The 22,443-nt window shown below is 41.0% G+C and overlaps 2 protein-coding genes across 2 annotated transcripts in view; one reads left to right on the top strand and one right to left on the bottom strand.

The window, feature by feature from the left end:
- LOC309500022 (GTPase IMAP family member 8-like) overlaps positions 1-18,846 on the bottom strand; it is a 127,974-nt gene extending 109,128 nt beyond the window's left edge. Inside the window, exon 1 of the mRNA XM_082171557.1 lies at positions 18,795-18,846. Within this exon, the coding sequence (XP_082027683.1) occupies positions 18,795-18,831 (37 nt within the window). The 5' untranslated portion in view covers positions 18,832-18,846. The remainder of the gene's footprint in view (positions 1-18,794) is intronic.
- The window catches only part of LOC309498573 (uncharacterized protein), a 42,675-nt gene extending 21,107 nt beyond the window's left edge, over positions 1-21,568 (top strand). Inside the window, exons 9-10 of the mRNA XM_082169356.1 lie at positions 19,144-19,190; positions 20,587-21,568. Of these exons, the coding sequence (XP_082025482.1) occupies positions 19,144-19,190; positions 20,587-20,646 (107 nt within the window). The 3' untranslated portion in view covers positions 20,647-21,568. The remainder of the gene's footprint in view (positions 1-19,143; positions 19,191-20,586) is intronic.
- Positions 21,569-22,443: the final 875 nt, after the last annotated feature.

The following is a 22,443-nucleotide window of genomic DNA, read 5'->3' as shown; positions in this document are numbered from 1 at the left end:
ACTTGTATATTGTATATCGTCGCTGCCCAATGAAACTCACGTATGTCCAAAACGGTTACTTTTCAGGAAGTGAAAAAAAACCGTAATTTCAAAAGCAGTTGAACGTAGCGTTGTCATACTTGGTACGGCATCTTTAAATGTAACCATATTCTTGCCAGTGTAATGATATAATCCACATTTGACCAAAATCGAGTTTAAATGGACATACGTGCATATTTTACAGTAACGGTGGTCGATACGCGTTCTTCCGATCATTAATTAGAATGGCCAAGTCGCGTTTCATATTGACAGATGAATAGGCTACGCTCAGTTTATTAAATACGCTCAGTTTATTAAATGTCTCTTGCAAACTATGAAGGGACAATGAATCAATACACTGACACACTAGCGGTGCCAGGATTTTGATTGTAGGTGGGCCTCCAGAAAACGCCTCGGTTACGACTGTAACCTCGGTTCCCTGAAGAGGGAACGAGCGTTGCGTCGAGAATGACGCTATGGGGAACGCTTTGCGTGAAGACGTCTTGAAGCACATGTAAAATCAGTCCAATGGTGTGGCGGAACGTCAGAGGCGGGTGACGTCACGTACCAGGAAACTATAAAAGCCGGCCCAAAACAGAAAACGAAAGCTTCGTAAAAGTCTGAAGTCGAGCTGACAGGCATGAAGGAGATATGGCAGGGCGACGCAACGCTCGTTCCCTCTTCAGGGAACCGAGGTTACAGTCGTAACCGAGGCGTTCCCTTTCAAGGGAACTCCCGTTGCGTCGAGAATGACGCTATGGGGAACGTCTATACCAACGCCTCCATAGCTACAAATGTCTGTCCTGTGTGAAATCCGTAGAGCAGCACTAGGAAGACAAAACATGAGACCCTGGAGCAGAGTCTAGATCCAGAGAGTAAAACCTGACGAAAGTGTGCGGTGAGGACCAGCCTGCCGCATCACAGACGTCCTGTAATGAAACTCCTGAAATAAGGGCCTTAGAGGCCGCCATACTCCTCGTCGAGTGCGACCGGACAGCCAAAGGAGAAGGCTGCCCAGCCGCCTCATAAGCAAGTGAGATAGCCTCGACCTCCCACTTGCTCATCCTTTGCTTAGACACCGGGCCCCCTTTGTTAGGGGACCCAAAGCACACAAATAATTGATCACTTTTACGCCACAGGGCAGCTCTGTGGACGTAAGCGTCTAACGCCCGCACAGGGCAAAGCAAATTATTAGCCTCCTGGTCAGCATTTTGAAAGGGAGGAGGACAGAAGGCCTGCAGAACAACAGGTCTGACCACATTAGTGGGGACCTTGGGGATATAACCCGGTCTCGGATGAAGGAACGCTTTAACCATACCCGGAGCAAACTCTAAGCATGACGGAGCAACCGACAATGCTTGAAGATCCCCTATTCTCTTGAGAGAAGAAATAGCCAGAAGGAAAAGAGCTTTCAGAGTAAGAAACTTCTCAGGAACCTCCTCAATAGGCTCAAAGGGGGCCTGGGATAAGCCTTGCAGCGCAACGGACAAATCCCATGGTGGCACCCTAGAGCGAACTGCAGGCCTCAGCCTCCAAGTGCCACGAAGGAAACGAGATACCAGAGGGTCTTTCCCCACAGACATTCCACCCAAAGGAATGTGGTAAGCACCTATGGCCGCCACATAGACCTTTAAAGTGGACGGGGTCAGACCTGCAGTGAACCGGTCCTGCAGGAACTCCAGCACTGTACCAATTGGGCAGTGGACTGGGTCCAACCGACGGTCACTACACCAAGAAGTGAATACTCTCCACTTCAGGGCATAAAGTTTCCTCGTGGAGGGAGCTCTGGACTGTAGAATGGTCTCAACAACCTCGGTTGAGAGACCTGACTCTATGAGCTGGGCCCCCTCAGAGGCCAAGCCCACAGGTTCCACAGTTCTGGGCGGGGGTGAAATATTGAGCCCCCTGCTTGGGACAGAAGGTCCCTCCTGACGGGTAACTCCAGAGGATGCCCGTCGAGGAGGGACACAAGGTCGGGAAACCATACTCTGCCCGGCCAGCGCGGGGCTATAAGAAGTAGATGGACCCGGTCCCTGCGAACTCTTTCCAGAACTCCCGGGAGCAGAGCCACTGGGGGAAAGGCGTACAGACGTAGCCTCGGCCATGTCTGTACCATAGCATCCAGTCCCAGAGGAGCTGGATGCGTGAGGGAGAACCAAAGTGGACAGTGAGACGTCTCTCGAGACGCAAACAGATCCACTTGTGCTTGGCCAAACTCCCTCCATATCAGCTCCACCACCTCGGGGTGGAGCCTCCATTCCCCGGGCCTCGGCCCCTGCCTCGACAGAGTGTCTGCTCCTATATTCTGTACCCCGGGGATGTAGGCTGCCCTGAGAGACAGCAACTTCCCCTGGGACCACAAGAGGATATGGCGTGCCAAGTTGGATAACGGGCGCGAACGCAAACCCCCTTGGTGGTTGATATAGGCGACTACCGATGTGTTGTCCGTATGTACTAGCACATGGTGCCCCCTGAGATCTGTGATAAAGCTCCTCAGAGCCCGGAAGACAGCTAACATCTCTAGGCGATTGATATGCCAGGAACGATGATGGTCTTCCCACAGACCTTGAGACGAGCGACCCTCCAGGATCGCTCCCCAGCCCGTGAGGGAAGCATCCGTCGTTAGCAGTTTGCGACGACAAGGAGCTCCCAACACTGGGCCCTGGGACAGGAACCAAGGCTTCTTCCACATAACCAAGGCACGTAGGCATCGCCGCGTGACCTTGATTGTGCGAAATGGGTTGCCCCTCGGGGAAAACCCCCTGGTCCTGAGCCACCACTGCAGGGGCCTCATGTGTAGCAGTCCAAAAGGTATCACGTTGGAAGCTGCTGCCATGAGACCCAACAGTCTCTGGAACTGTTTGACAGTGAGTAGCTGGCCTAGCTTTACACTTTTCACAGCTGCAAGGATGGAATCTATCCGTGGCGGTGACAGGCGCGCCTGCATCGACACAGAATCCCAAACCACGCCTAAAAAAGTGGTCCTCTGAAGTGGAGAAAGCACACTCTTCTTGGCGTTCAGCCGTAACCCCAGCTCTTTCATGTGGGCGAGAACAACATCTCGATGTTGAACCGCCAACTGATGCGACTGAGCTAAAATCAACCAATCGTCGATGTAGTTCATGATGCGAATACCCTGGAGGCGCAGAGGCGCCAGAGCTGCATCCACGCATTTGGTGAAAGTGCGGGGTGATAAAGCCAGGCCGAATGGAAGAACACGATATTGGTATGCTTTGCCCCCGAAAGCAAACCTCAGGAACTTCCAATGACACGGACGGATGGAAATATGGAAATATGCGTCCTTGAGATCTATCGTGACAAATCAGTCCTCGGACCTGATCTGTGGCACGATTTGTCTCAAAGTTAACATTTTGAACTTGAGCTGCATGACTGACTCGTTCAGAACTCGAAGATCTAAAATGGGACGCAATCCCCCGTCCTTTTTTGGAACGATGAAGTACCGGCTGTAAAACCCGGTTTCCCTGTTGGAGGGGGGTACATATTCTATGGCCCCCTTCTCCAACAGAGTGTTTACTTCCTGTTCCATAACCAGAACCTGCTCGGGGCCCACCACTGTGGGCAGGACCCCCATAAACCGAGGTGGGCGTTTCTTGAATTGTGTCTGATACCCTTTTTCCACGGTCTGCAGGACCCAACGAGAAACATTTGACAGTAGCTTCCACGCTGTCAAAGATTCTACTAGAGGTACCAGCCTCTCGAGACTGGTTTCTGGATTTTGTTGCTGTTGAGTAGTCGGTTCGACGCCCTGTAACGGCGCACCGGCAGGGAACGACCGAACAGACTGCTCTAGCACCCTCCTCAGAGGGGGCGGGCATCCCGAGGCCACTACGTTTCCGGGTGGACCTTGAGATATGTGCTCGCCGGAGACCGCTGCGCCCTGTAACACCAGAGGTGGCAGGATTGGCAGAACGGTCCCCTGAGGGTACCGAAGAGAGACGGGCACCGTAAAAAGAGGTGTTAACCGCTCTGCTTCGGGGGGAACTACCCTCATTTGTCCTGGGTCCTCGGACGTCAGGACTTCTTCCCAGCAGCCTTCTTGGCAGTAATAACGGTCCGCAGATCCGTTTTACCCCTCGAAGACTGCTGGGTTTGAGTGCGCCCTCCGTGTCCCCGAGGTTTTTGTGGGGGAGCACGGGAGGCAACGCTCTGCTTCTGAGTGGCACGGTGCTCAGCGCTCTTTTTAGAGGAGTGAGGCTGCTCCCGCTCAGCAGCCTCATAGAAAGAACGGCGGGGGAGAAGTTTTTGGAGAGCAGCTGCTTGTTTGGCAGCTTCTTGTGATTTTGCTACTGCACTACTAACTGCATCGCCAAATAAACCAACCGTGGAGACCGGAGCATCTAAGAGAACATTTTTTTCTTTGTCTTTAATGTCGCTCAGATTGAGCCACAGATGCCTCTCAGTGGCCACCAGGGCTGCCATAGACCGCCCAATTGATCTGGCGGTCTCCTTGGTGGCCCTGAGAGACAGATCTGTGGCTCTGCGTAGTTCAGCCACAGTGTCAGGACCAATACCCCCGCCCTCCTCTAAATCACCCAGCAGTTCAGCCTGATAGGCTTGCATAATGGACATCGTATGCAGACACGCTGCAGCTTGACCAGCGGCTGCATACGACTTATGAACCAGGGAAGATGTTGTTTTTACTGGTTTAGATGGAAGTGTAGGAGTCTTCAGGGAAGATGCCGTTGCTGGAGAGAGATAGCTAGCCAGCGTCTCTTCCACCTTCGGCATCTCCCCATAACCACGCTCTTTATATTTATTAATGGAAGAGTAATGGGATGTGTGTGATGAAAAAACTCTATACGACACTGGTTTCCCCCACGATCTCGACACCTCGGTGTGGAGATCGGGGAAAAACGGAAGACTCCTGCGCTGGGGCTGCGCACGAGATGGCAGGAAGCGTTCGTCAAGCTTGCTTTTTGAGCGAACGTCCTGCCTATCCTCTGGCCACTCAATAGAAAGTCTGTCCACTGTTCTAGTAATAACATCGAGCAGTTCCTCAAACGCGTGAGACTGAGGTGGCGAATCCTCAGACGCAGCTTCAATACTCACAACATCCAACTCCTCAGAGCTGGACAGTTGCAGTATTGGTGCCTCTATCGGGGGGGAAGAAACCGCAACGCATGCTTCCACACCCTGATGAGAGGCACTGGATCTGTCAGATTGAGGCTGAGATAAGGCAGGGCCCGTCTCAACATCCACTGACAGATCCATTTGCGAACCCCAGGTCTGAGATCGCCGCCGAGCCTCAGCCGCGGCGGGACCCGAGCCCTGGGGAACGTGGTCGGGATTGAACCGAGCCAAACGGGATCGGAGCGTACGCAATGGAAGCGCACAACAATGCTCACAGTCACCACCCTCGAGTGCTGACTGGGCATGCTCCTATCCCAAACAAACAACACAAAGAGTGTGTGTGTCACCTCCCGTTAAATAACGCGGGCAGGGATGGACACACACTCGATACTGCTGCTTGCTCGCCATGACTGAATCAATATATATATATATATAAAGACAGACAACACCAAATAACAAAAACAGATTTCAACACAGAGCGCAACTGAAGACTCAAAAAACTTTCGTTTTCTGTTTTGGGCCGGCTTTTATAGTTTCCTGGTACGTGACGTCACCCGCCTCTGACGTTCCGCCACACCATTGGACTGATTTTACATGTGCTTCAAGACGTCATCACGCAAAGCGTTCCCCATAGCGTCATTCTCGACGCAACGGGAGTTCCCTTGAAAGGGAACTGGATGGGCCAGTTAAAATAAGCCAAAAAAAAAAAAAAACGGGTTCCCCTTCATCTCCGTTTCAGCGCTTTTCTGCGGCACTGAGGACAGCGACTCAGTAGCCTACCTGAATTTAATGCGTAATTAGCATAGGTTAAAAAAAAATTAAACAGGAATTTTTTGTTGCTTTTTTAATACAATTACAATTTAATTTAATTTATTGTTTAATAAAATTACAGGCCTATTATTTTTAGTTTATTAACAGCAACAACAGCTGTAAAGATGAAGTTGATGATCGCCATTTCCGTAGTAGTGAACGCGCCTATAGAGAGAAATGCACATCATGGATTACATAATCAGAGAGCAGCCTATTTATTTTCGTTTTAAATTGTTAAAAAGACATTTCAAGCTTTCTTAAGATATATTTCATGTCTGTGAGGCATATGCTGAGTTTCGTTAAGTTAGGATGAGATGCGCTCCAGTTAACGTGCAATGCGAGTGACCGCGCGGGCGCCTCCATGATTATGTTGTCTGCTATATTTGCTTCTTATTTATTAAATAATTAAAATTAAGATACAATTTATACAAAACGAAATTCACTTAAAAAAAAGGTTTTCTACAAAACAAAACTTAATTAAGTGGTCAAAATCATGTCTGACCCGCTCCATGTCACTCGATATTGCGTATCCTATCTTACTCGTGCGGTTCACTTTTCATAATCAACATAGATGAAAAAATAACATTATAATATTTTAACAAATATGAAACTAAATGAGCTTATTTAATGGCTACAACACGTATAGTAGGCCTACAGACTCTCTATTTGTACAAATTGCTGCACATTCATTTTATTCTGAATTTTGCACACATAAGTTGAAAGGCATTTGTTTGTGCATGCACGTAAAACATATCTGCAACATTTATCAAGTTCACTGATAATTATGCATGCATTTTTAATTATTATCTTAATGAATAATGTAACAAGGACGAAGCATGTAAACTGCGTTGTTTGTTTAGAATGGAATGGATCGCAAATAGATCCGAATGGAGAAACGTACAAAACCACAGTAGAAAATGGTAGCACCGCGGCTGCACTGACATGGCAATGCTAGACAGTAGTGTTGTCACGATACTAGAATTTCTAACTTCGATACGATACCTTGAAAAATATCGATATTCGATACCATTTTCGATACCACGGAGAAAAAAACTGCCACAATATTAAGTTTTTTTTTTTATTATTTAAAGCTAAATATAACAAGTCTAGAACATGACAATGAGGGATATTTTACATGAACAAAAATGTCCTGAAGTAGTGCACTTGTTCAAAAGCATTAATGCTGGTTAATACATTAACGTTATTTGATGAACAGATTTAAATGCAAACGTGTGTGCATTACACGCGAAAACAATGCTATTGGTGCTTTTAACAATACAGATTGTGTCAAAGCACTTAACAGTATCAAATTGGAGGATATAGTGTCAGTAATGTATAATAATAAGATAAAACATAACATTTTCAGTTAAAGGCATTTCATTATTGAATTCAAAGATGTCATTCAATAGCTCAGTTTAGTTTAATTAGTATCTGTGTAATCAAATTGATGATAAGATATGAAGGCAAATTGCAGAATTAAATACTAATTTTTGAATAAAGTTAAATAAGCACAAGTTAATTTACATTTGACCACAGTTAAAATATTTAACATTACTTGTCTAAGATTTCTCAGTCAGATTATATTAACTTTAAGAATTACGGTGAAAAAACGAGACAACACACACTCATATCAACAACAATACTAGGCCATCTTGGTTAATGTTTCAGAAATGTTAAAATGAGAAGAGTTACCAACCTCTCGAAATTATTTATATAGATCCCGATGTCGGTCTTTCAGGTGCTTAGCTATATTAGGCCCCGATCACACTAACGCGTTTTTCAGGTTCGAAAACGCGAGGCACACAGCACTTACCATCACACAGAACGAGCAGTGCGCTGCGTTTGTTATGTTGCTCGGCAACCACTGAAACAGCTGTCCTGTCAGTCAAGTAAACGTCAAATCAGCCTTTTATTAACTTTATTTACTTTCTGTTAACATTGTGGTAGTTACGGTTCGTGAAGTCGTTATAAGCTCCTGGTAACCCGCGAGTGCACCACAAGTTTATCCTCCATCATCGCACTCTACGGGCGTTCAAGCAACTAGCTTTCATCATTAAAACGGAAGGCCCGCGAGGCGCAGCAGGCACATAAACAGCGCGCAGAACGCTCGCTGGAAACCAATTGAAAATAGGCGCCTCTCACTGCAAAAAACACGTCAAGTGTGATCGGCCCCATTCACTTCACTTTTGCTATTTAACCAGAGCGAATGAGACGAGTGCGCGTGTGGTGTTTGTCAACGCGCCTTTGGAGAGAAGTGAAAGTGACAGCTCGGCTAGTATCGATACTTCAGGAAATTAGTATTGGTATCGTTCAGATATTTCAGTATCGATATTTATCGAAATATCGATATTTTTGACAACACTACTAGACAGATACTTTGTTTGCACTGTACAATCCTACCGTAATTTTGTCACTCCTCGCCACTCCTAGACGTACGTCTGGCGTCAGGGGGGAAACGTTTACCTCGATAAAGTAAGGCCTACTGTAAAGGAAAGTCATTGTCTCACCAGGCTATGTTTATTTGAAAAATAGTGTTATTCGGCTATCCAATGCTGAGCTTCCAGAGACGCTTAAGATGGAACTTCACAAGACCGGCGAGATGCCTCCACAGGGTGGGAGATACGCGGCGTGATTGACAGCTTTGACACCAAATGGATATACGTGAAAATCAGATGACATGATTTCACAACTTTTCATTGGTCATTTAGATATGTGAAGCATACTGTATACGGAAATGAACCTGGCCATTCTATCCGTCGAAAAATCTCAAAATCGGCAAAATGGACATACGCGGTTTTCATCGGACAGCGACGATATGTTAATCCATTGCTCAGACTACACATGACATGAGTTGTGTCTCATTGGCACAAATTAATTTATACGAGATAAGACAGAACTGTATTGATCCTACACTTGTATGTCACATACTTCCGAAGCTTTGTTTGGTCACATGCTTTTTCTGCTCTGCAGTGATTTGTTAGATATAGTGGGAAAAAAAAAGTGTGACCACCAGATGTCACTAATGCACATTGTGTTAAAAGCTTTGAGTAATTAACCTTTTTTCAGCACAATTTGATGAAAGCCTCCAATGCTTCAGAAAGCCTCGGTTTTCCATCACTAGTAATTACAGCAGGTAATCCAACATGAACGAGAGGCAAAACAAAACTGGAACAGGAACTACACACACGACAGCAAGAACAATTGGCAGACATGAACCAAACAACGACCTGACAAAGACTGACTGCAACACAAGGGTAGATATAGCGAGAGATAATGAGTGTCAGGAGAGGTTGGCCTGATTAATTCTTCAGCGTAATGAGTTGCCCAGCAACGCTGATCAATAATCAGACCATAGACAGAAACACAAGATGAACACACAGACCCATGAACCGTGACAGTTTCGCCTTTTACATCAGTGCTGGCACATACTGCCACGAAAACAAGATCAAATATTTCGCCTGAAGAAAGGTGATTATGGATTTTAGCCAAAATACCTGTTTATTAATTTCATATGACTATGAAATAATTTAAGTAACTAACCTAAAGTAGTTCAGTATCAGAAGCAGTGCAGATGTGAATTAAACACTTGTGGGTTTCTGTAGGGTTATTTCTGAGTTTTTAAAATGGCCATAAATTATTACTTGGTAAAAGTGATTTGGAGAATGTATAGATGAACTGATAGATGGAACAGGACCCAAACCCCAAAATGTAGCTGTATTTAAACAACAAAAATAATCTGTATTTATCGAGTTACTGAATACAAAATAACTGTGTGCCTGTCTTCTTATGCGTTTTCAAACAATGCGCAAGTAGTTTACAGCATATTATATTACAGTGTACTTAAAAAAATTTTACAGTATATTACAAGTATTTTGCTTCATGAAAGTTTGGAGATTATTCACTCTTTATTATTTTCCACATTTTAGAATAATATCAAAGTAATCAAATCTTTAACATAATAGTATGGGATTTATGAGACCAAAATATGAAACAAATCAAAACTATCTTTTAGCTTCTTCAAAGTCACCCAACTGCATCCTAATTCTTGAGATTCTGGAATTTACGTGAATGAAACCCATATATTAAAATATACAAATTATGCATGTGTAAAGAAATTCATACAAATGCAGAATTTGTGTTTATCTACAGAACCAATTTCAAGCATTCAACCCTAAGTCTTCAGATACAAAGTTTTTTACAATCATGAGAAACATAAATTGGCAAGTGTGTTTACAAAGGTTCTCAGGAATTAAATGGCTTATCAGTTATTACACACAGTTGAAAAAACATCTCAGGAATTTTGTCATGTTATAGACTTGTTTTGTAAGATCCTACCTGCTATGTAGAGAAGTATGATTCCAGCAACACTCAACGCTGTGTTAAACTTCATACTTCTGTTCTGGTCTGTGATCTGACTGCTGTTTCCACGACTGTCAGCTTTCTAATGGAATGTAAAGCAAGTACCACCGAATTTATATAAAGTTATCTGCCCCACCCCACCTCTGACTCATATTTTGTCAAAAAAAACAACAACTTCTTCTAAGCTTTTCATAGGCAGCTTTGGCAGATGTGGGTGAAACATGAAGGTAATAGAAGAACAGTCAATCATCTTTAAATATTCTTCTGTTGACAGGATTTCAGGCTGGAGGTATGCAGAGCCATAAGTGACACTTACAAGGTATTGCTACTGAATTATAAAGCCCTAAACGGCTTAGCTCCAGTCTATTTAACGGATCTTCTATCGCCCTATAATCCATCGCGCTCTTTAAGATCACTAAATTCAAGGCTTTTGGTCATACCGAGGATATCCAGAACCACCAAAAGAGGGAGAGCATTTTCACATTTGGCTCCAAAACTCTGGAATAGTCTTCCTGATACTGTTCGTTGCTCAGACTCGCTCTCCCAGTTTAAAACTAGATTAAAGTCGCATCTCTTCAGCCAGGCATTCATATAATCCCACAGTTCAAACTACAATCCGGCCTCTAGCTCATAAATGCCAGAGGAGAACTGGCCCCCGACTGAGCCTGGGTTCTCCCAAGGTTTTTTTTTTTTTCTCCATTAGGTCACCTGATGGAGTTTTTCGGTTCCTTGCCACTGTTGCCTTTGGCTTGCTCAGTTGGGGATATTTTGGGGATATTTAATTTAATTTTATCAATCAATAAATTCCACTTGAAACAAACCTTGTTGTATTATTTTAATTTAATACTGTGAAGCTGCTTTGATACAATCTGTATTGTGAAAAGCGCTATACAAATATACTTGACTTGACACTGAAAATAACTACACCCTTTAAAAAATATATGACGTATGAAACTGGAATTATTAATTGGATGCTCGCTGGTTTTTGCACAGTCACACGACAGGTAAAACCAGACGACCTTCTACAGAAACAGCAGTTTACTGTCATTAAAAAAGAAATAAATCAAGTTTTGAAGATTTATTAAGATTTAGTTCTGAAGTAAATCAGACAATCTGTGTTTTCCTTTTATTTAATTTCAGTGTGCATTTATGAAGAGCAGATTATACATTTATAGTAGTGCTGGAAAAAAAATTATCGCGATTAATCGCATCCAAAATAAAAGTTTGTGTTTGCATAATATATATGTGTGTACTGTGTATAATTTTTTTTATTATTATTTTTTTTATTTAACCTTTATTTAACCAGGAAAAGTCCCATTGAGTTACAGTAACTCTTCTCCCAGGGAGTCCTGGCCAAGATAGGCGGCCAAAAAGTTGCAAAGAAAAAACATTTAAAAAGACAGGACAAAAAATCGTCTTGTATTTTGTATAAATACACACATATGCATGTATATATTTAAGATTTATTTATATATAAATTATTTATATTCATATATAATATAAATGATGTATAAATGTATATACAGTATATACATGCAAATATTTCTTAAATAAATACATGCATATGTGTGTATTTATATATACAAAATAATTATACACAGTACACACACATATATTATGCAAACACAAACTTTTATTTTGGATGCGATTAATCGCGATTAATTTTTTCCCAGCACTAATTTATAGCCTACAAGGTATAGTTCACCCCGGTATAATGTGACATAGAAACTTCTGTTATTGTATAAAGCAGTCTGTTTGTGTGACTGTCATTCTTCAAATTCTGTCATAGGGTCATAACTATTTAGATGACTCTACACACCGAAGCCCAGAAACCTGTTAACACAAGAATATTCAAAGATGATTAACAGTTATTTAGAAGTATGCATAGTGTTGATTGTACATCCTGGTATTCTCATATATTTTAGCCATACACTGTAAAAAAATACCATTTATGGAAAAAACATTCAAAGACCATCAACTGAAGTAACGTGTTTAGACTGCAAACTACAATAACACGCTTAAATAAGAAATTAACAGTACAATACTGGCAGCAGAGGTGACAGCCATTTAATGTTAATTTTACAGTTTTTCTTAATGCAATATATTTTACAGTATGTTTCAGTAGTAATTAAGTAATTAATAGAGTCCACTAATAAAGAATATTGCTTAATAAAATAAAACTACAAAACCATAACCACATTTACATTTAGTCATTTAGCAGACACTTTTATCCAAAGCGACTTACAAATTAGGACTAAATTAATTGAGTCATCTAGCCTGGCAAGCCAGACCTACATCAAGATGTTAGGTCTGGAAACTCACCATAGACACACACAATCCGAGGGGCGGGATAAACGGCTGTCTTTCAAATTCCCTCTGCACGCAATAGGACAGCGCTTCAACCAACCAGAGCGTTTTCCCAACAGCGGAGCTAACGTTAGTTGATAGATTCAACTTTTGCCATATCTGGCCGGCAAAACGACGAACACATCTTCCTTTTTTAAAGAATGACTTAAGTGCCGTTCTTTGCTCTTTTCTCAAAGAAAAACTTAACTCCAAGTCCTCCAGAGTCGCGGCCAAAGCCGATTCGAAAGACTGTTCTCCAGCAGCCGTCATTCTTTGTTTTCAAGTCGCAGCCAGGTAACCGTCGCAACTCTGTCGTCATATGTTAAGCCCGCCCCGCCTACTCTATAAGCGACGTGATTGGCCTGACCCAATTTAGGTTTTTGCAGCTCGAAAGTCTATGGAGAGTTGCTAGACTACCCTGGCTGCAAAATACATTTTGCTGCCGCTAGGGTGCGTCTAGATTTGTAGGCTATGAGTCATCATGAAGAGGCAAAAACAACGCAAGAAGTGCTCAAAATACAAAGTTTGGGCATTGCTCAGAGTAGCATAAGCCCGATAAGGGAGGATTAAAGGAAATACAAATTTATTTTATGAGGTTAAGTGCTCACGGAAGAGATGGGTTTTCAGCTGCCTTTTGAATGTTGTCAGGGATTCTGCATTCCGGATGCCAGTGGGGAGAGCGTTCCACCAGCATGGAACTGTGAATGAGAAGGTTCTGGAAAGTGATTTTGTGGCTCTCTGTGATGGAACCACGAGACGTCACTCGTTGACCGATCGAAGGCTTCTGGTAGGGGTGTAGACTCGTAGGAGTGAGTGAAAGTAGGAGGGAGCTGAGCCTGTGATAGATCTGTAAGCAAGTGTCAGTGCCTTGAACTTGATGCGAGCAGCGAGAGGTAGCCAGTGCAGAGAGATGAACAGAGGAGTGACGTGGGCCCTTTTGGGGTTTCGTCTGAAAGTAACTGGAAGGGGGTTTGGTGGTGAATGGTTAGGGAGTGAAACATGGAGAGGTTTCACCAGAATGTTGTCTGTGATGCAGTTGCGTGTGTAAACCAGGTCCAGTTGGTTGCCTGATTTGTGAGTACCAGTGGTGATGAGTCGTTTGAGATCGAATGAGGCTAGGAGAGAGATGAAGTCTGTTGCATATAGCACGGCCTCTCGAGATGAATGTTGAAATCACCAAAGACTACAAGTGGTGTGCCGTCCTCAGAGAAAGAGGACATCAGCACATTCAGCTCATCTACAAAGCTTCTCAGTTGACATGGGGGTGATATATGACTACAATATGGATCTTAATGGGAGTTGTAAGTGTAATTGCATGATATTCAAACGAGTTGTTATTGCATAGAGAAGAGAGAGTTGAGTATTTCCAGTTGTTAGAAATGAGAAACCCTGTACCCCCACCCCTCCCAGACTGGCGAGGGGTGTGAGAGAAAGAGAAAGTGCTAGAGAGAGCAGCACGGGATGCTGAGTCTTCTGGACGAATCCAGGTCTCAGTCAAGCCCAAGATACTAAGAGTAGAATGAGATGCAAAGGCTGGAATAAAGTCAGCTTTATTGACTGCTGAGAGAATGGGACGCAGATTAGCAGTATTGCGCTGTCTTCTGTGCGTGATGAAAGAGCGTTGTCGAGAGACAACAGGAATGTATTGAAAGCACATGTTGAGTAAGGGGAAAATAAGATAAAAGAGGGAAAGGAAAGGGAGAAGAAGATACTTAAGTGCCTTACTGGTGTCCTTGCTCGGTGGAGTCGCACAGGTAGAGTTGATGGTCTTTACCCGAGTACGTGTTTGCGTGTTCATACGTGTTTGCGTGTTCATACATGTATATCGTGTTCATACGTGTTTGCGTGTTCATATGTGTTCGCATGTTTCATGTTCATAAGTGTTAGCGTATGGCACTCAAAATGGTCCGTTCGGCGGCGAGACTGACAAGCATGACAGATAATGCGTGTATACGTGCGTGTACACGCAAATAACGTCAATAACATGTAGCTGTTGATCTATACAGACGTCATGGTGCCGTCACGTTAGAAGTAAACGTGGTAACAGGGTGAAAGGCACTTCTGGATTCCCTTTGCTGCCCTATATCTGCAAGTTTGCCAGATCGGGTCGCGTTTCTGTAGTTCGAATGAGACATAAGAAACTTCAAATTTGACTTGCTTTACAGCAAGCGTTACAATGTTCATTATTTTGTTTTTCTTTGTTTCTGATGTCGCAATACATCACACTTTCATAAAAGCATGCAACATACTCTACTTTGTCTGTGGACATCGTTCATTCCAAAGCCGGTGTTGGATAAACAGCGAGCGTGTGTGCGACAGTAGGCTGCGGGCTATCAGGGACATTATTCAGAATTACCATGCATATACATGTACTTTTCCTCTCACATACACATATGAAACCAAATTCATTCACATACTATAATGAAATGCTCACACACTTACAAGTGCAATGCTTTTACAAACACAACTGAAACGCTCTCATACATACAACTGAAAATATTACGCTCACACACACAACTGAAACACTCGCACACACACACACAACTGAAACGCTCTCATACATACAACTGAAAATAGAAGATTGCACACTCGAATGTAAAAAATGTGATCATCAAACATTAAACAGCTTGTAAATCAAAACTGCTTAAAGTTATCAAATGAAATGTCGAACCGACTAAAACGACTGTGAAGCTTTGAGGTGTTGGACTCGATCTACTCCATCTGTGTTTTGATCACGTTTCTGAATCTGATCAAGGCGTAGTCTTTGACAAAAAATTGATTTTCTCAACTATTTTGTTTAAAATGTTGCCTTTCTTTATGAAACTTAACAACATTCAAGTGTTGATAAAAAAGGATGCATGAAGCTAATAAAATGTTTTTTTTTTTTTTATTAAAGTAGAGTTAAAGGTATTTTTCAAGTATAAAAAATAACATTTGAACATAGCTAGTATAGGCCTACTACAAGTGCAAAAATTATATAAATAGTAAACTATAAGTATAATGTTAAATTCACTTAAAGAAAACTTGTAGTATAAAACTACTAAACTAGTAGTTTACTGAGAGTAAACTAAAAGAGCAAAAATAATATAATAATAATATATAAATAGTAAACTATAAGTATGATGTTCAAGTATAAGTGCTGTCAAGTTCAAGTGCTACAAGTATTAAAATAGTAAACTACTAGTATACCCATAATTTCACAAGCAGTACAATTGAGAAACGTAATTATGAACTAGTTGTGCACTTAAAGTTTACTACTGTTACACTTATAGTACACTTATAGTCCAGTCATTTTATGAAAAAAAGTTTGAACAAATTGCAACAGAAGCAAACTCATCTGATTTTGTATCATCAATATGTCCTGAGTAAGGAAAAAAAAAGTCCCGAAGAATCCCATTAGGGGAAAGTTTCGAAAAAGACCCAAATATAGCCTATTCATTCTTTTTCTTACGTGAATAGGGTACAAATTTTAACCTTTAGATATCACCATGAAAATTACTGAGTTGATTACTTACATCAAGACAAACAAAAAATGTATTTCAAGTTTTTTTAAATTGTTTGTTGGACAAACATGAACAAACGGTGCACAATCTAATTACGTATGTGCTAATTTGCATAAATACCACAACAGATCTAAACAGTGGGTATAGCCAGGATAAAATGTCTTGTTGAATCTTGTTGACGCATAACAGTAAAATACTTAATGTTAAGGTCTGAATGGAACCCAGTTAGGCTACCCATGAGCATTAATACATAGAGTCAGGAAGAAGTACTTTAGAAACCAGCCTTTATTAATTATTATTGCAGAGATGGGGTTTGGGGCTGTGGGTGTGACTGTTTCTGGGGATTCACTTTTTATTTTGCCTACCTTTTTGTCTTCTGCATTCTCCTTACCATTGTCTCCTGTTCTTCCCTCAGACTCGTCCCCCAGAAACAGTCCCACGGACCCAGACCCAAACCCCATCTCTTAAAAATTAATAAAGGCTGGTTTCTAAAGTACTTCTTCCTGACTCTATGTATTAATGCTCATGGGTAGCCTAACTGGGTTCCATTCAGTCCTTAACATTAAGTATTTTACAGTTATATGTCAACAAGATTCAACAAGACATTTTCACCTGGCTATACCCAATGTTTAGACCTGTTGTGGTATTTATGCAAATTAACACATACGTAATTAGACTGTGCACCGTTTGTCCTACATAATGTATACTTAAAAATCTACTTGAACATTACTTAAGTATACTTCATAAAATGAACTTGAAGTATAGGGGAGCGCGGGGCACAACCTAACGCGGGGTTAGTTGTAACACGCTTGTTTTAAATACTTCCGCACATGCTTGGATGACGAAACTTTGTGTATTTACTAGTTGCCATATCAACACTATATAAAAAAAAAATAATCCGCCAAAATTATTTATTTTTTTGGAAGATATCCATAGACATTTATTAAACCATAGCAAAAGTAAATTTCTTAAGTTAATTTTTCATCTCTATTTTTTGTGTTTATTTAAAATAAGACAAATCTGATATTATTTTAATCTCCAAGATGTTATTTAACAGTTGAGATAGTTATTTAATGCTTCGCTAACTAGCAGAAGACACTAGCAGGGTTTAAATCCCAGTTGTGCAGGCGGGGCATGTTGTCACACTGCGTTACAATGTGCCCCTATTAGAAATATGCTATTATATTCTATACTTTTATTAATTTTATTGGGAAAACGTGAGAAAAAGGTGAATAAAGACTGAGAGTCAATGTTCAGAAATGACTAATTATTTATTTGTTTTGAACTATGTTGTATAGCTGTGTTTTCATGTGTTCGTAGTCAAAACTCAAAAATTTGTTTATATTTAATTATTAAAAATTGCCATTATTTTATATGAAAAAGTTTTTTAATTGTATTTTATTTAGAAAATATTTTAGTTTGTTTTGTATATATTTTTTATTAGATCAGATAACATTTTAAGCTGTCATATGGTCATGTTACAATGTGCCCGTCACATGTTACAATGTACCCCACCTATGGGGCATGTTGTCACATTTCACTTCCATTCTTTCGGGGTATGTCAAGAAAAAAGTATATACTGTATTAATAAAACAAAACCACATAATTGTACTAGACATGTGGGAAATGAATGTGGGAAAAAATAAATACTCTGAACCAAAAGTAGATTTACACAAACTGAGAAAGTAAAAAAGCGTTAGGTTGTGCCCCGCTCTCCCCTACTTCTTTTTCTTAAGGGCAGCTTTTTGCTCACTTTGCCATTTTTCTTTGTTCGGCTTGCTGCCGCTGTTGCTGATTCTGTGTGTTTATCGTGTGATTTAATCAGTTGTCATATTGTGGATGTGAAGTGTTTTTGTTTTTTCATACTGGTCATCCTTGAGTCATCACGGTGCGTGTGAGGCTGGGAAGGAGGGAACAGGTTAGCAAGTCGCGCACCAAATAGGACATTTTGATTGGATTAGACACACTAGGTTTAGGAGAGTGCCACACCCTGTAATTGTTGTTATGTGGTAAGTCAGTGTAGTTTGGTTTGGGCGTCTTGACGCTGAAGACTTTTTCTTTGGAAAAAGTGGATCTTATCATTCTTTATTTGTTTGTTTAAGATTTGTTAATGCTCTGCAACAGCCGGTCTGCATGCCTCAAGTTCACTCATAGATGCTGCATTTAGCATTAATTAACCATTCAGAAACCATTTTAGAGCTTATTGGATTTTAAACTAAAATTAGTTAGCCTACATCTGATTGCAAGGACTAAGCTACTGCTATACTTATTCTGAACAAGTAATTAATCGTTCAATTTAAAACTGTTTAACATAAATTAACAATTTAATAGAGCTACACTGAAGCCTAGCACTCTATTAAATGTAGCCTAGTCACACTACACATTTCTTTTGCTACTATGTTGAGAGCATACAAAAATCTCGCCCAAGTCAGGCAAAAAGAATTGACAGCCCAGATAAATAAAGAAAGAGGTGCGAATGGATGCAAAATTACATGAGATTACCACTATAATCAGTAGGTGGCAGCAGAGGAGCACATCTTTTACAATTTTCACTTCCTAAATAGCCTATAAGTATCAATTGGAGTACCATCCCGGCTAGTAAGTACAAGAGTATTTCTTAAAGGGTTAGTTCACCCAAAAATGAAAATTATGTCATTAATGACTCACCCTCATGTCGTTCCAAGCCCGTAAGACCTCCGTTCATCTTCGGAACACAGTTTAAGATATTTTAGATCTAGTCCGAGAGCTTTCTTTCCCTCCATTGAAAATGTACAGTATACTGTCCATGTCCAGGAAGGGAAATCATCAAAGTAGTCCATGTGACATCAGTGGGTTAGCTAGAATGTTTTGAAGCATCGAAAATACATTTTGGTCCAAAAATAACAAAGACTTTATTCAGCATTTGATAAGATAAAAGTTCCTGATTTTTACACTCTTTAGATCAGTGTATTGCAGATTTATAGAAACAGTCATTATTGTCTTTTCACCATCTGTGACTATTTCTGTTTTCTTACAGGGAACATAGGGAGAGAGATAAACAGAGAAGATGCTGAGGGATCCCAGGGGCCTGTACCATGAAGGTAGCTGAACATGAGTTGACAAAACCAAACCGATGCAATCAGGCTTTATTGGTACCATGATGCAGCTCATCAACTTTCTCTGTCAACTCAGGCTTTGATCCTTAAGCTATGATTACTCCACGCGCGTGCACATAAAAGAGTGACGTCGACACTGAACAACCAATCGCGGGTAGAGCGTGAGCGATATATTTTCCTGCGAAGGAGCAAGAGATAATCATTCAGAATTACGATGAATTTAAATATGTATTTCAAGCTCGAAACAATACGGTCTCTGCTGCCAAAGCAAGAGAAGACTGTTGGAGAAAGATTGCTGATTGTTAATGTGTAAGTTAAACAAATACGTTCTATATTTATGTAAAATTATGTATGTATGTGTAATATAGCCTATATTTATAATATATAAAAAATGATACATGCACATTTTTTATATATTATAAAAATAGGCTATAGGCTATATTACACATAGGCTACACATACATATATACATAATTTTACATAAATATAGAACGTATTTGTACTACTAAGAAAGCTAGGGAATCCTATCATAAGATTAACAGAATAATAATAAAGATTTAAAATAATTCTTAACATGTATTATATTGTATAGTAGCCTACATTTGTGCAATTTGCTTTTTGAAAAAAATAAAATAAAATGTGTTCATGTGATGTCACCCTATCAATATATCTTACCGGCAATTTTATAAAAGCCCTCTTTTATGGACATGGCCGATAAATGTCCGGGGAACACTATTAATGAAACTATTCATGTACTCCTGCAGAGCGAGGACCACCTTACGAATGGTTCGACAAACCGTGTTTTCCCCTATAGCTTCTGTGCGTCACCCACCGTGCAGGTATGTACCACTTGCAACAACAAAAAAACGCAACGCAATATTTGCGGTACAGTAAGTGCATGAATTCGACGTGTTAAATTCTTTATGTGCGGCTCAAGAAGTTCGCAAAGATAAGACATTCCTTCCGCGGAAAATCTGTATCTTTCATACAAGTAACTATCAGGAAAGGCAAGGGGATTTTGTCTGGCTAAAAACTCTTTCTCTACGAAGTGCTCGTCAAACAATTTGCGCTGAGATGTCACAGGATTTGGAAGAAAAGGTGAAGTCATTGTAACACTGGGAATAAGTTACGTCACCTATATGTTTCTTTGCTCTCAGCTGATTGGTCAAACTTCAGTCTGAGATCTTGAATCCAGAACATAACCTGCCCCGGAGCAGGTTAGCCGTGCAGCGTAAGATACCATGGCGACGAACACCGATTAAAGCCAAGCTACTTTCATAGTACCTAAAACCCAGGGTTGGTGGAAACTAAACTGAAACATAGCTGGCTAGCCACCTAAACCGGCTTCATGGTACAGGCCCCAGCAGAGAGAAAACTCAGAGGAGATACCCTTGCTTCCAGTGAACAGCAGCAGTAGTGTTTGACATTTTAATCTTATTCCCATTTAAAACAGACACTAAATGTTTGGTGCTGTTGAGCTGTGAAATTTCGATTTGTAGTTATTACACAAGTATTCCTCAACTGATGTTTGTGAAGACTTGAAAAGCAGGTTAATTTGCACGTTTAACTAGTGGCGGCTGGTGCTAAGACTGTTTGGCGGCGGCGTAACAAACTGAAAAGCACACCGCCAGCAGCGAAGGACTGAATGTAATTGTTAAATAGCCATTTGACAGGTGATATACTGTAACCGTCCTTAGCTAAAAAAAACAAAACAATTGCAATTCGACTGTTAAAGTGTGTAATAAGGTTCCACTAAATGTATCATTTATTATTGTTTTGTGTGTGTGTGGCTCAGGGAGGACGGCATCCTAGCGCCCTCTATTGGCAGCCATCACTGTGTTTAACCTTGAGGTCAGAACATGTTTATGTGTCTCTAAAGGCAAACTGTGTGTCTGGTACTTCAACACTCTCCTCAAGGTGGTAGGCTGGATTTTCCAGTATTTTCATGACACTTTTATTGCCAAACATATCTACACAGGGTGCGAAATACGGGGGAGCTCAGCTCCCCTTAATAAGACATGGGCTCCCCTGAAAATGTAATTTGTGAAATTTTGGGGGATCTCAAAAAATATTGACAATGTTATTTTGACGTGCAATTTTAGTTTTGTGTAATGTGATCATTGTGGATGTGTAAAATAGCAAAAATAGAATTCATTCATGCCGGCAATTTAAACCTAATTCACCTCAATAAAGATAACTATACATGCTATCCTTGTCATGAGAATCAAGGTGTGGTGGCGCTGCGGTGCAAATTCCACTCATGTTTAGTACATGTTAACTCAAAGATTCAGAAAAAATATATAAAAGTTGGAGGCCACTGATCTACACACGAGGCCTTGAAATCCATTCTGTAGTTTGTGCTCGATTCTGTGTTAAAGTAAGACATGTTATTCCCAATTATGTGCTGTGGCTGGGTTGCTATAGGTCTGCGTGACTCTCCTTGTCTTAGGCCTAACTGAATGGAGGAATTATGGTATTCTTCTGTAGCCTGACGAGTAATTTAACCGTTGTTCATGTGAACTCAAAGACAGACTAGTTATGATTATTTAATTAATTTATGAAAAGTTGTGTTTTTCTATGGCTTCTAAGACGAGAGCCAGACCCAGAGCCCGGCTCACCAGCACTGCGGAGATATCACTTGAGAGAAAAAAACTCGCAATTCTGACACCTTTTAGAATTGTGTCCAATTATAGTCCAATTCAATCGAAAAAATACTTACTTTTTTCCTCAGAATTGCAAGTTTAAAGCTCACAATTCTGACATTATAACATGCGATTCTAATAAAAGGTGTCATCATTTTTTCCCTTAAAATTTGACTTTATAACTCGCAATTGCAACTTTATATCACGCAATTCTTATAAAAAGTCAGTAATGATGTAAACTTGCAATTGTTAGAAAAAAAGTAAGAATTGTGAGATAAACAGTTGCTTTTTTATTTTTTATTCTGTGGCGGAAACGAGCTTCAATAACAAACGCTCTAATAACGTTACTAGAAGAACGTTTGTTCATAACGTTGAGAGAAACTTGACAGAACATAGCTAGAGTTATGAGAATGTTCCCTGTTAGCAGGGTTTACATGTGCTCTGCTGTTAGCATGCGCTTGCCACAAGTTCTCTTCTCTTCTCTTCTCTTCTCTTCTCTTCTCTTCTCTTCTCTTCTCTTCTCTTCTCTTCTCTTCTCTTCTCTTCTCTTCGTAAACTGTTTCCTCTTTCTACTTTGAT

This window comes from Leuciscus leuciscus (assembly GCF_965113295.1).
Source record: "Leuciscus leuciscus genome assembly, chromosome: 1".
In the NCBI taxonomy this organism is placed as follows: Eukaryota; Metazoa; Chordata; class Actinopteri; order Cypriniformes; family Leuciscidae; genus Leuciscus; species Leuciscus leuciscus.
The sequence above is the reverse complement of the archived record's forward strand: the minus strand, read 5'-3'. Positions and strand labels throughout refer to the sequence as shown.